This window comes from Odontesthes bonariensis, chromosome 19 (assembly GCF_027942865.1).
Source record: "Odontesthes bonariensis isolate fOdoBon6 chromosome 19, fOdoBon6.hap1, whole genome shotgun sequence".
NCBI classification, from domain to species: domain Eukaryota; kingdom Metazoa; phylum Chordata; class Actinopteri; order Atheriniformes; family Atherinopsidae; genus Odontesthes; species Odontesthes bonariensis.
Genome location: NC_134524.1, coordinates 22,197,518 through 22,211,487, shown reverse-complemented (window position 1 = coordinate 22,211,487; position 13,970 = coordinate 22,197,518). Strand labels below are relative to the sequence as shown.

Here is a 13,970-nt window from a genome sequence, read left to right as displayed (position 1 = left end):
CATCTATAAGAAAAAATAAGAGTTAAAAGTATAAGATACAGTTTGATAGACGGGGAATAGTATTTTTTTACACCAACGAGGTGATTTCCAAAAAGCTAGTAGGAGAAACTTGCAGTGTGTGCTTAGAAAAGGAGGTTTTAAAGGAAACGGGACAAGTGGAGGACTAAAAAAGAAGAAGAAGTGACCTAAAAATCTCGAGCAGATGAACTGTATCTGAAAGTGTTGTGGCCATTTATGTTTGTAAATCATAAGTTCTATCAATTTAGTTTTCTTTGGGCAGTTAGAATATACTTTAGTTAGTTTGGAATCAAAATCTGTAATTCATTTTTATATTTGAAATTGTTTAGATTATTTTGGTAACTTTTAGACCCTCCCATTAGTTAGAGAGATTAAGAACACACCGGGAGCGTGTTGGAAGAGCTTTTTGTTTGTCAAATGTCCGGTGTGAAGACGGGAGGTTTTGGTAAAATGATTTTTTGACCACTTTTTGAGCTTGTAAAATCAGATTAAGATAACTTTCGTTGTAAGAGAATTTTAGTCAATCAAGTCGGAAGTGCGTGCAAGAATCAAACCAACTGTTGCTACCCACGGCCTTTCTTAGAAAATATAGTTTGGAAACTTAGAAGGCCGCGACAGAAAGTGATGTCCTTAAGAAACGGAGGGCAAAAAAAAATCCAGCAAAGACATGACACAGGACCTGAGAGATGCTTCTGGTTTTCACTGACGCTTCATCTGAAATGGTCTCCATGGAAGGGTGGCTGTCTTAAGGAAGGGAAAAAAAGGCTGAGCTATGCCAAATAACACAAAATCAGACTGAAAATCAGAGGCGACCGGTCTCATGGAGGGATGAATGCTCCCCAGAGCCCGGACCTCGACTTTATTGAAGCAGTGTGGGATCATTCTGACAGAAAACGGAACAAAAGGCAGCCAATATCCAAAGAAGAGCTTTGGGATGTCCTTCAAGAAGCCTGGAGAACTATTCCTGAAGACTACTGAAAGAAATTAAAAGAAAGCTCAGGGTTCAAGCTGTGATGGAGAATAAAGGTGCGCATACCACATATTGACTTTTAAACTCGCTAGAATTGTACAAAGTTTTTTTTTACTGTATTTCCCTGCATATATTATTTGGTTTCCTGGTAATGTAAAAAAAAAAAAAAACAAGTCGTAGAGTTTCAAAGTTGCTTCTTTGACCGAAAGTGAAAAAGATTTGATGAATGACCACGTAGCATACAGAAAAACAAGCCGACTGCGATGAAGGAATGTCTGGCATTTCTGCTTGAGCAATAACTTGCTGTCAGCGAGCTAAACGGTCGACGTCTATCGGTGTCTGTGATAAGTTCGGCTCCAAATGTAATAATGGCAATATTTTTGTCACGGTGACACAACAGGTCGAACAAAAAGAAGTCGCACACTGTGCAGGCAGGAGCCTTTGTATTACTGTATGATCTCACCAAAGTAAACTCGAAACCCTTAAAGAGGAAGTCCCCGCCGTCTGTATATTGACTCACAATAAAAATAGCCGCTCCGTCCTTGTTTGTCAGCCCCGTGGCATCATAGAGATTTGCACTATTCTCCATTCGATAAGAATCGGTGATATAATGTACCACTGTTAGATTTAATAGTCCCACGAGGATAACATCGCAGTGTGTGTGTGTGTGTGTGTGTGTGTGTGTGGGTCTCTTATTCCCACAGTTGCTCCTGCCCGATCCCGTTACACACACACACACACACACACACACACACACATACATCTGATGAGGAGGCAGCTCCCGGCTTAACTCTGGACAATGGCATGTGACTCCCAGAACATGGTGACAAAGAGAGGAAGACCTTCAATAAACTGAGTTCTGCGTGACGGAGAGGGACATTTTGTACAGTGTTTGTGTTCATTTCCACACCGTGCGAGTGTGTTTTCACGTAATCGCTCACACACCATGTGAGTGTTGAAGAAGATATGTTTCTCTATCTCTTGGCTGATAGACATGGGTGAGCGTGCGCTTGTTAGAATCGACGCACACCGATAATGGATCCAGTCATCTCAAATGCCCCACGGTGCGTTCGGGCCGGCGTAAGTGCGTCAAACCCCATCACATGTTCCAGATTGCCGTGTGATTGGGCAAGAGTGACTGTCATTTCCTGTCCGGCTCCCGTCTTATTTCCTCCTTTCCTCTCTCTCTGTCAGCCAGGTCAAAACTACACAGAAGCCTCTACTTTCTCATTCATTGCTCACTTCCTTCAAAAAACAGTTTCCCATGCAGATAGGGATGCTTTTTTTTTTTCTCCCCCCACCAGTCAGGGTATTATCTTACGTTGTTTTAAACCTGCAATGACTTATTAAGGAGCCAGCATTTTGCCATGCTCGCTGGGAACATTTTTGTGATTTTCTTTACCACTCGCCAGTCTCCATTTGTTTCTGTATATTGCCTCTTGAAACTGTTGAACTAATGTGTTGAATTCTTTCTGGACTAACCTGAGGAAAGCTTTTGCTTCTCATCCACCCGCATTCTGTCATCTGTGAGTTTTGTTATACCCTCAGGACTCTAGCTATTTGCTGGAGTTTATGGTAATGGGGTTACATGAAGCTCATTAGAGCGCAATGTCAATTGAAAAAAATATAGGTTCTAAAAGTAGATTATGACAAAGGGCAGCTCCACAAGATATTTATCAGTTGTACTTTGGTACAAATTGTCGAAACCATTGAAATACAGTAAAGCTGATGCATCAGGCCTTTTGGGCATACAGTTTCAGTAGAAACAACCTTTTTCGAGTTGAAATGCCAATCTTGAACTGCGATAATCTCCTCTTATTTCATTCTTTTTGGTAAATTGGGCGCTATTGTTTGTTTAGAGTGGAAATTTCTTATTGAACGTTAGCTGGAGCTAGGATAGGCCAACAGATACAAGATTTTATCACAAAGAGGACAAAGTACCAAACATGAAAAACAACAAAGAAGCAAAGGTGAAAAGCTCAGACAGCAGTTACACCGGATAATCTTCACGATTTCTCACGTAATTGCACTGCATCATGTCTTAAGTCTTTTCCAAAGCAGAGCAAAGCTAGAGGACCAGCAACAGCACCGATACAACCTAGAGGAGCCCACACCTCAGATTGTTCCTCGTATTTGAGACTGCCTCAAAAACGCAAGAACACGTAGACCTACATTTGCGGAGCCCCAACAGAGAGCTTGCAGAAGTATGTTCAAAGTAAAAAGAGCTTTGTGTATACAGAGCCCATCGTGGTAAGAATGTGAAGGGTTACAAGTTCTACAGACTCTGAACCGCTAAACTGCACAAGTACAAATGTCAGGATTTTGATGCAAGTCAAAGGGTTTGATTGTTTAAAGATGAGAACGAAACGCATCAGTTTTGATATTCTTAAAGCCTGAACTGTAAAACCATAAATACCACAGAAACAGCCTGGAGGTAGTCCAGCTGGTTTACCCCTCTGTGCTGGTTTCAGATCAAAGCTCGTTAGAAATTTCTCTCTCCAGTTACCCCCCCCCCGTCCTCTGTCTCCTTGGAAACTTTCCCTTTTGTTTGAATAAGACACCAAAAGAAATAGCGAGGGCAAGTGACCGTTCACTCCTTTTCTTTTTTTTTATTGGAAAAACAAATACCACAATAAAATGTCTGCAGGTTTTGTGGGGGTCTTTACGGGTTGGATTGGAACCAAGCACAAGAACACTGCGTGCCTCCACCCCACAGCGTCAACACTTAGAGCCAGCATGTGTCCAAGGTGTTTTGTGTAAGCCGATTCCGTCAGCTCTCCTTGTGCTGCCTGTCACTCATCGAGAAAGTAAGTTAGTTTGGAAGTCCTCACTTCCTTTTAGTTGCAACATTCGGGGACAAAAACATTTGCAAGTTCGATTGAACAGAAAGATGCCACCAGTTGGGTTTAAACGGACGAGGCTGTGTAGGAGCTTTTTAATCCAATGGAAGATGATCCAGGTGGATTGCTTCTGAATTGGGCTAATGGAAGCTACTTGTCAACGCACTCGGCCGCATGTCGACTGTCAGCTTTGACGTTTTCTTTCAGCGTGCGGCCAGTTGAGGCTGTGAATTGGAAAACGTTGTCGGACCGATGGCGGGGACCGCATGTGGCGAGCTAAATTTGAGCAGGACGGCGGTAGAAACTTCTAAGTTTCGGGCACCCTGACTCAAACCGTTGAGTCAGTGCGCCAGTTATGTGGGGTCACTCGTGTCTTAGTTGATCTGAGTCACTTCTTCTGGCCAGCTGGACTTTTGCCATCACAGAGCCAGTTTGTTTAAGCTTGTAAACTTTCTAAATGAAGCTTACAAGAGAAGGTACTTTAGTCTGTGCATTTTAGAAGACATGAAAGTGAATTTCATTACTTTGTGCAATGCTTTTTCCATGTTTATTCAAAAGTAAAACACGAAAAGGTTCCACTGAAATCTTTGCCATGTAATAAACGGAAGACTTAAACGACCTATGACAATGAGCTATTATAATGTTCCTGAATCGGATATCATTCTGGAATGACGGGGAGAATCTAAAAGTGGAAAAAGGGAACGACTGGTAAAGGTGGAAGGAGGATGAGAGGAATCAAGTGATTTTTGACTCCTGGCAGTGGGAGTTGATGAGGAGGAAATCCCTCTCCGCCTAAAGAGGCTTTTCTCCGGTGGGCTTCAAAAAGATGCGAGGCTGCCGTGGATCTACGGCTCAGCACTAATAGAAAGCAGACCCCCCCCCCCCCTCCCGGCAATGCAGTTGAAATTTTTTTTTTTTATCCTCGAGAAGACGCTGTGTATGTTCAGAAATTTAAAGATGATTATGTCTGTGTAGTTTACAAAAGTATCAACTTTTATTTCGGTCAAGAAGTATAATGAAGTATGATGAAACTGAACACTGAAGTATTATTGAGTTGATCGTCTTTATCTCTTGTCTCTCTGCAGTGACTTGTCCATGCAGTGGGCTCAGCTGCCCAGGCCGCACTCCTCCACTGACCGAAGCAGCTCCCTGGGCTCCATGGAGAGCTTGGACACGCCGACACCCACTGCACAGCCCTACTCCGACTCCCACAGTTCGCCCGTTGACCCCACCCTCTTCAACAACAAGCGCGACTCGGCCTACAGCTCCTTTTCCGCCAGTTCCAACACGTCTGACTACGCGACCGTGCCGCTAAGGCCCGGGGAAGCGTGCTCCATGGATAACCTCCTCCAGAGCCTTGGGCCGGCTTCTCAAAGCTTCCCCGGGGACGCCTCGGCGCGGGGGAAGGCGTGTGGCCGAGCCCCGGATGAGGCGCAGATGATTGAGTATAAGTCCCGATCGCTGACCAGGCCGAGATCGAGGCCCAGTCGGGTGAAAGAGAGGCCCTCGTCCTGCTGTTACGAGCAGGAGCGGAGGGGAGGAGACTTTCAGATTGTAAGAAATGGAGATTCTGGAGAGGGGAAGAAGATTAACCCCCCGCAGCCCCCAACGAGGAAGGACAGCTTTAGGGCGACCCGAAGTCGCACTAATGCTGCCAGCAAACGTTGCACATCTGCTCCGATTGAGAATTCCAGTGTTTCTCATAATGAGGAAAACAAATCCCGTAAGACTGCTGAGTCGGGAATTCCGAATGGCTTTCCTGCTCCAGAGAAGGGCGATCGAACTGATGCAGACGACTCGAACTTTATCCAAAGACAGAGTGAAGAATTTAGACATATCAGATGTGATGGCAGTGCGAACAAAGACTACAAACTAGAGACCGCCTCGGAGTCTGTGACAGTCCCTGAAGTCAATATCAACCCTGCTCCTGATTCCTTATCCGCTGAATCCTCCATGGAAGGTTCAGGGCAGTCCAACACCACCGATTCCCAGATCAAGCATTCCTCTGCAGTGCTGCATCGGCACAGTGCCCCCGAGAAGCTTCTGGCCACACAACTTCAGCTATTGCAGTTCGATAGTAACGACTCTTCTCTCGAGCCCTCTGATCCCTCTTCGTCCTCCTGTAGCAGCCACTGCTCCCAGTCTTCATCTCTCCACCCCACAACAGAGGTCCAAGAAGCTTTAAACGGCCATCCTCCTCCTCCTGCTAAATGGGGCGGCAGCCGATGCTCGACGCCAGGATCCGTGTTCTTGGAAGGGGACGCTGAGGACGGAGATTCAAGTGAAAGGCTGGAAGGGATGAGCGTAAATGGCAGGTCCCTCACGCCAGTTCACCATCACATACCTTGGGGTCGCTCTGTGAGCGTACCAGGTGAACCCACGGGAGCAATCCAGGACATATTAAGCTCTGACCAGCTAGCGGTGGGTGATTTTCAGCCTCTTAGCACCGCTGCTAGTATGGATACTTTACTTGAGGAGCAGACGGCATCGGACAGGGGTAGAAGTGCGGGTAAAAAGGAGGACGGTGTGCAAGGAGAGGAAAACAAGAAGAGGTCGGACTCGTCCAGGAACCATAGACGGAACCGGCGGCGCAGCGAGCGATTTGCTACCAACCTCCGCAATGAGATTCAGAGGAAAAAGGCGCAGCTACAGTGCAGTCGTGGCCCAGGAGGGCTGCTCTGCAGTGGAGAAACTGTCCAGGAGGAGGAGGGTTCAGACTTCTGCGAAGACGGGACAGACCCAGAGCAGAAAAAGGGAGCCAAAGCTGTATTTGCCTCACCCGCAACCCCTCGAGAATCTCAGACCTCAGCTGAAGTGAAGACATCAAACACCTCGAGTGACTCCAACTGCGATGTCTCGGAGACTCAGTCCACAGCTTACACTCAGAACACCAGCAGATCCAGGTCTGTTCAGATTGTAGACCCAGGCGTCCCTAGTTTCGGTGTCGGCATCAGAGTTGTGGAGGAGATGGCACCTGCGGGCAAAGCCCGGCGCTGGCGTTGGACCCCCGAGCATAAACTCCAGCCGGAGCCAGATGCAGACCGGCGGTGTAGAGTCTTGGGTCAGAGAGTGTTGGGGGTCATAGGGTCGCGTCACGGGGTTTGCGCCTTCACCGCCTCCTCCACCTCCTCCTACAGTCGCTCCTCTTCGTGTTCGCGAATGGAGGAGTCGGATATCCTTCCATTTGCAGACCGAATGAAGTTTTTCGAGGAGACGTGCAAAGCCACGTCTGTTTCAAACGTCTCGAATATGGCAAGTTACAGGCAGAGAAAACCTGCGTGCCATCCGGAGCAACAGGCCAGAGAACTCGGTCGGCATCCAAGTCATAGGAGATACTCCTACCAGGGTGGACTACAGCAAGAAAATGTCCAACTTTCAACCACTGTGGAGGCCAGGAGGCAGTCTGTGAGCACCACCAGGGAGAGGCAGAAAGAAAAAGAGAGGGAAGAAGCCAGAGAAAGGGAGGAGAGGGAAGAGAGGTTGAAAGAGGAGAGGCAGCAGGAAATGGAAAGAAAAGCGAGGGAATCGGAAATGGAGAAGCTGAGGGAGATTCAGCGGGAGAGGGAGCGGGAGGAGAGGGTGAGACAGTGGGAGAGGGAAAGAGAGAGGGAGCTGGAAAGAGAAAAGGAGATGGAGAGAGCCAGAGAGAAGGAAAGTCTCAAAAAGGAAAGAGAGAGGGAGCTTAAGAGAGAAGGGGAGAAGGAAAGGGAGCTCATCTGTTATCAGGAGTGTTACAGCATCAAAGAGAAAAACTTCCAACACGAGGACGGCTTCCAGGCCAAGCCTCAGATGTCCTCTTACGGCCCGACCCAGAATCAGGTTCCCCGGTCGGCTTTTTACCCGGTCAGCCCCTCTGCCCAGCTGCTAGACAACCAACAACCTCTGCATCAGGGATACACGGCGAGGAGCCACACACCCACAGAGGTAAGAGTACCCTCTGCATGTTTTCACCATTGAAGAAAACCCTGCATTTTGAAGGCTCAGTAGGAGGCCGCTGTCCTGGGATCTGAGTTTTAGCTGAACGTCGAAGCAAAAAAGAGTTGCTTTTAACTCTTAACTCTACTTTGTCGTCTTTGAAGTCATTTGTCCATAGATTTCACCAATTCTATTAAAGTTAAGAATATGTGGCGTAGTGGGTTGAGCAGGCGCCCCATGTACAGAGGCTATAGTCCTCACTGCAGCTGGCCCCGGTTCAAGTCCGGCACCGGACGGCCCTTTGCTGCATGTCATTCCCCCTTTCTCTGCCCCCTGCTTCCTGTCTCTCTTCAACTGTACTGTCCATTACAGGCATAAAAGCCCAAAAAATAATCATATAAAAAAAAAAGTTAAGAATATGTTAGTACTCTACTTGCAGCGTAATGAGACTCGCCTCAGAACAGGTTTTTAGCAGCAGGCCCGAGTCTCAGCGACATCGAAAGCTCTCGACGACTTTCAGAGCGAAGGATAAACGTTCAGGCTCGCTGAAATCAGGCCGTGTGTGTTTTTTTTTTTTTTTTTTTGGAGTGGACTGAAATGACTATCCAAGAGCAAAAGCTGACTCTGTTTCGTCAACCAGCACCTATAAGAGATGGAGTGGCCGCACTCTGACGATGAAGCTGAGTCACCACTCTGTCCAAGTGCTCTGTGGCCCGAACGGTCGGTTTGAAGTTGAGCCTGTGGTAAAAGTCTTGAAATTCTCCTAGAAAATACAGCGTATCCTTTTTGATAGTTCATGGCATTTAGGGAGATTTGGCAACGGCGGCGCTCGACTTGCGTCCGCGATAATAGCAGTGTTGGGTTGCAACTTCGCCGCAAATTGATTCTGGGCCGCGAGGAGGATTGGAGGGGGGGCAGCCCCTTAGTTTGAACTTTTACAACTCACGTGAACTTTCAGTACCCTCATCATTTGACATTGAGTAATGCAAAGTGACATTTGCTTTGGACTAAATGCATCTTAAGGTTAGCAAATATTTGGCCCCAAGCTGATAAAGTTTTGTTGTGTTCGTGTGACATTGCCATGTAGAGGCCTGGGGGGGGGGTGGGGGGGTTGTGTCTCGTCTCGAACCCTGGACCCCTTACATAGTGGGATCCCTTTTTTTCAAATCAAAGGCTGCTGCTCCGATGCCACGGCGATAACCTCATGTGTTGAAATCTGCCGCCGACAACGTCCAGTAATTTTAATGGGAACAGATGTGCCGAGCGTGCGCTTCTGCAGAGTCACGGAGGCACAGGCATGTGAACGCACCTCTGCCTGGAATGCATAGACACATGTTCACACGGTGCCACTGCAAAGCACACGGGGAGTTGAGGCTTCCTTTTTGTGTGTGTGTGTGTGTGTGTTTTTTTGGACATTGCTATTAATCAGAATCTGATGTTATTGTTGGAAGGTCTGTTGCTCAATGCCCGGCTTTGTTTTCAGACGGTTCACTTAAATTGTTTTTGGCAAAAATCAGACTCAGACGGAATGATTGTTTCACGAACAGCATTCTTTTAAGGTTTAAAATGAAAACACGTTCCCAGTTAGAAAAACTGGAATTCGCGGTGTATGTTTTGCCAGTCGGATTACTTCTACCACAGCTGTTGCATTTGAGCTCAAAAAATGGGAAATTTTCCCAAAGTAGGAAGTCGGAACTTTCCGACTCGTTAAGCCAGAGGAACGTCGCTCCGGTTCGACGCGGGTTGTGCCGTCATTCCTGGCTCCAAGCTCGGACTTCCGACACAAAAGGAACTCGGCTTTGGTTTTATATGTTGTACATGGACAAGAAAGCGTAGGATTTCAGTGGAATCCTCGGCTGCCAACAGTCTTAAGTGCCCAGACACAAATGGTGACACTGGAGATGGATTCGAATGCACACTGCCTGTGCAAATCTTTCGATGGAAAAAACCCAGTCATTCTGTGTAATCAAGTGGTCAGCTGACCTAATATTTTGGTATAATTGGACCAAATGAAGCAACTCCAAATCAATTACTTAGTTAAATCCCGGAAATAACAGTGATTTTCCAAGGAGATGTCTGCATTGACTCTTCTTTTAGTCCCTTTATCATGAACACTGAACTCATATAATCAATAGAATATACAATTATTTCTCAAATAATTGTATATTTATTACCTGATTGAAACATTATCCTATGATCACTGCTGTAGTTCAACATTTTGGGTTTGGATATGTGATACGGCAGTCTCAGATTATCTAATATATCATCTGGATGTTCAGATTTGCATCTCAGACAGTCAGAAAATATCTCTCTGGAATGTATGTGTGTGTAAATTCTTTTCACAAGCATGTTCTTTCAAGTTACTGTCGTGAAAAGAGCTTTAGACGGCTGCTTCTAATGATTATTTTCCTTGTTTTTGCCAGTCATTTTCTCTCTAATCTTGTAATGGCCCACACAATCTTCGGAAAGATGATAAAAAAAATGTCTCCAGCGTGTCGTCAGGTCCGTCTTTGTCAAATCAATGAGACAGACTTCAGAGATATTCAGATGCCGTGATCGAAAAACGGAGAAAACAACAAATTCTCACACTGAAGAAACAGAAGCCAGATCATTTGTAGCTATTTCACTTAAATCAAAACTATATATATATATATATATTTTAATTCGTTGGCAGTTGATTGACTTTTAATAAATCAACTAAAACGACTCAGCTTTGCTCACAGAGCTAACATGCTTGCAATGTTCACAGAAAGCTATCAGACCCTGTGAGTGGAATAATTCCTTTTTTATAAGGATGTGTCTTTCAAACCGTCACGGATGAACCTTGATTGCACATCGGTGTCACGTGCGAAAGTACAGGGGCCAGCATCTCGGAACACAGTTCTTTGCCAAGAATGCTGTGATCACTTACCTGATTCCACGATGTCAGCTTGATGTGATGCACACATTGATGCAGGGCTGACAATTACATCTTTTTTCTGCCAAGAAGCTGCAACCTAGACGTGAGCAGGACTATTGACTGGTTTCTGTGTCTGCAGAGTGGTTGAAGACGTGAAAGAGACGAATGAATTGGGTTCTGTATTCATAATGATGTCGGTATGCAACCCCAGTTCCAGAAACGTTGGGGACGATGTGTAAAATCTAAATTTAAGAATGCACGTGACGATTTGTAAGATCCCATAAACTGATATTTTATGAACAACAGAACATAAGGAAACGTCTACCTTGAAAGTGAGACATTTTACTTTTTCTGGAAAGATATTGTCTCATTTTTAATTCGATGTCGAGCACCATGTCTCAAAAAAGTTGAGATGGGGGCAACAAGTGGCTGGAAGAGTAAGTGGTATTGAGAAAAAATAACTGTAATAGCAAGTCTAGAAACAACACTTTATAGGAGCACCTAGACGAGGGCAAAAAGTTGCTCTTAAAGTGTGGACTGCCATTACCATTAAAGAGGATTGGGTTTAGAGAGCACCTTAGAGAGGCAGAGTCTCTCAGCGGTAAAGATGGGCAAAAGTTCAGCGATCTGCAAAAAAAAAATCTACAAATTGTTGAGCAATTTCCGAATAATGTTCATCTACGTAAAATTGCGAAGACTTCGAATATTACCATAAGATTCAGAGAATCCGGTGACGTCTCTAATCTTTCGGCCTTCAGGCGGCACCGCATTAGCAACAGACGTGATTCTCTCGTGGGCTTAGGAACACTTCCAGTAAATAATTGTCTGTGAACACAGACGGGCATCTGTGCCATCTACAAACACAGGTTAAAGCTCTATCATTCAAAGAAGAAGCCATAAGTGAACACGATCCAGAAAGGCATATACAGGTCTCAGAGCAATATACGCTCCCATCCAGATGACGGCTTTTTTTAGGGAACCCTTGTATAATTCGGCAGGACGATGCTGAACCACATACTGCATTTATTACAACAGCGCGGCTTTGTAGTAGAAGGGTCCAGGTGGTGGACTGACGTGCCTGCAGTCCAGACCGTCTGGCTCGTCATCAAACGCACACTACAACAACAGAAGAGCCAGGACTGTTGAGCACCTGTAATCCTCTATCGGACAAGAGCGGGACAACATTCCTTTTCTAAAGGTCCAGCAACTGGTCTCCGCAGTTCCCACACGTTTATGGACCATAAGGCAATGCTACCCAGCATGCAAACGTTGCACCGTCCCAACGTTCGCAAGACACGTCGGTGCCTTCGAATTCAAGATGAGCTCATATTTATTTCATGAATGAAAAATTATATTGTGTGTGTGTGAGAAATGTTGCTTGCTGAAATTTTTCAACTTTTCCCGAAATTTATAATTTGAAAAAAAAAACAAACAAAAAAAAAAAACGACCAACAGTCTTGACGAGTTCACCTGTGACCGAGCTGATTCGGTTTGACGAGGCCATTCTAAAAACTCTCTGAAGAGGGCCTTCAGGCGAAAGCCCAGAGAGACGGTGCATGTAGAAGTTACAGTCCAAGAGTCCAGAAGGGGGGGAAAAAAATGGAATGGAACGGGCTACATTGTTGTTGAGGTTGTTGTAAAGTGCTTTATAAATAAAATTGGATTGGATTGGATACATTGGGCTTTGAACGATCTGATCGAGAAACTCCAGATTTCTTAAAACTGGATTAAAAACAAGCATGCTGTTTAGCCAATTCTGTTCAAGTGTACTGGATTATGTTGAAAAGGAAATTGTGTTCTAAAAGAAATAGAGATAACGATCCAGATTAGAAAACAAGTGGAAATTGCACGGAATCCGAATTCAGCAGCAAATTACCTCCCCCTCAATTAACCTCGTTACCGGTGAATGTCGCAGGGAAGACGCCTGCTTCCCTTCAGCAGAGTCTCGTGCTGACCAGCACTTAGCAGCAGATTGAAGCCCTCCTTTTGGTGTTATTAACGGACATTAAATTCTCTTCACAGACGTATCACGCCCGGCAACAGGAAACGAGCAAACTGGACAGGAAGTCCAGCCTGACCGAGAGGTGAGCCACTTCCCTTTGGCAGCCAAACGGGAATAAAACACAACATATTTCCACCGGCTTTTCTCTCTCATTTGGGGCCTTTCTGACACGCGCTCATACCGTTTCTGTCGGATTGTTTCTGACTGAGCCTCGGGAGGGGGAGAAAAAAAAAAGTGGGGCGGAAATCCCACTCAGTCATGCCTGGCTGGGATTTGACTTTAATGAGATCTAAGTGTGCGGAGCGGTCGCCCATGCTGAAAATGTGGTGGGATGTATGTTAGGATGTATGTTAGCATGTAAAGGGAGGGGGGGGTGGCGGTTCGGTGAACCTGGAAAAGGAAACTTTCTGCTGTAATTCAACCTCGTTCTTGTTTGTAGCATGCGTTTCTCAGGGAATGTCCGTCCCGATTTACAAGTTTAATATCTTTGTTTCTTATTTTCTCAGGAATATTCAAAGGAAAATTAATAAACAGCACTCGCACTCAGTCTTAAATACTCTTAACTCAGCCACTCTGCCTTATGAAAGGGATTAAAGGGGTGGGATTAAAGGGATAGTTCGCCACTTTTGACATGAAGCTGTATGACATCCCATACTAGCAATATCATTTATGAACATTTTCTTACCCCCACTGCGTACTGTGAGCCGAGTTCCAGCCTCGTTTTGGCGTTGATGAAGGTAGTCCGGCTAGTTGGCTGGGGTTTGAAAAATAAAGCGTTTTGCTTCTCAAGACAATATGCGTTCAAAAGAGTAATACATTTGCATCACAAAATCGTTCTCCAGGAAAAAGTCAGACCTCACAATCACTTGGCGCTATTTTCTCTCCCTTCATATCACTGTGTGCTGTGTAAACCGTGCAGACCGAAGTGCAGACCGAGCAGTAAACACCGTAACAGGTGCGGCTGTCGGCAGGTGGCAGCACGCAGTGATACGAAGGGAGAGAAAATAGCGCCAAGCGATTGTGAGGTCTGACTTTTTCCTGGAGAACGATTTTGTGACGCAAATGTATTACTCTTTTGAAAGCTTTATTTTTGTGGCCCCAGCCAACTAGCCGGACTACATTCGTCAATGCCAAAACGAGGCTGGAACTCTGCTCACAGGACGCAGCAGGGGGTAAGAAAATGTTCATAAACGATATTGCTAGTATGTCATACAGCTTCATGTCAAAAGAGGCGAACTATCCCTTTAAGCTCTGCAGTCATTGAATAAATGAAGATATTAAAAGTAACTCAGTTTTTCTCATTACTCCTTTTTTTTCTCCCCTCCA

The 13,970-nt window shown here is 45.5% G+C and overlaps 2 protein-coding genes across 2 annotated transcripts in view; one reads left to right on the top strand and one right to left on the bottom strand.

The window, feature by feature from the left end:
* Window positions 1-13,970, bottom strand: part of rps4x (ribosomal protein S4 X-linked) — a 346,107-nt gene that overhangs the window by 221,845 nt on the left and 110,292 nt on the right. The window lies entirely within an intron of this gene.
* Window positions 1-13,970, top strand: part of shroom4 (shroom family member 4) — an 84,405-nt gene that overhangs the window by 63,082 nt on the left and 7,353 nt on the right. The window contains exons 4-5 of the mRNA XM_075450835.1: window positions 4,914-7,752; window positions 12,665-12,726. Of these exons, the coding sequence (XP_075306950.1) occupies window positions 4,914-7,752; window positions 12,665-12,726 (2,901 nt within the window). The remainder of the gene's footprint in view (window positions 1-4,913; window positions 7,753-12,664; window positions 12,727-13,970) is intronic.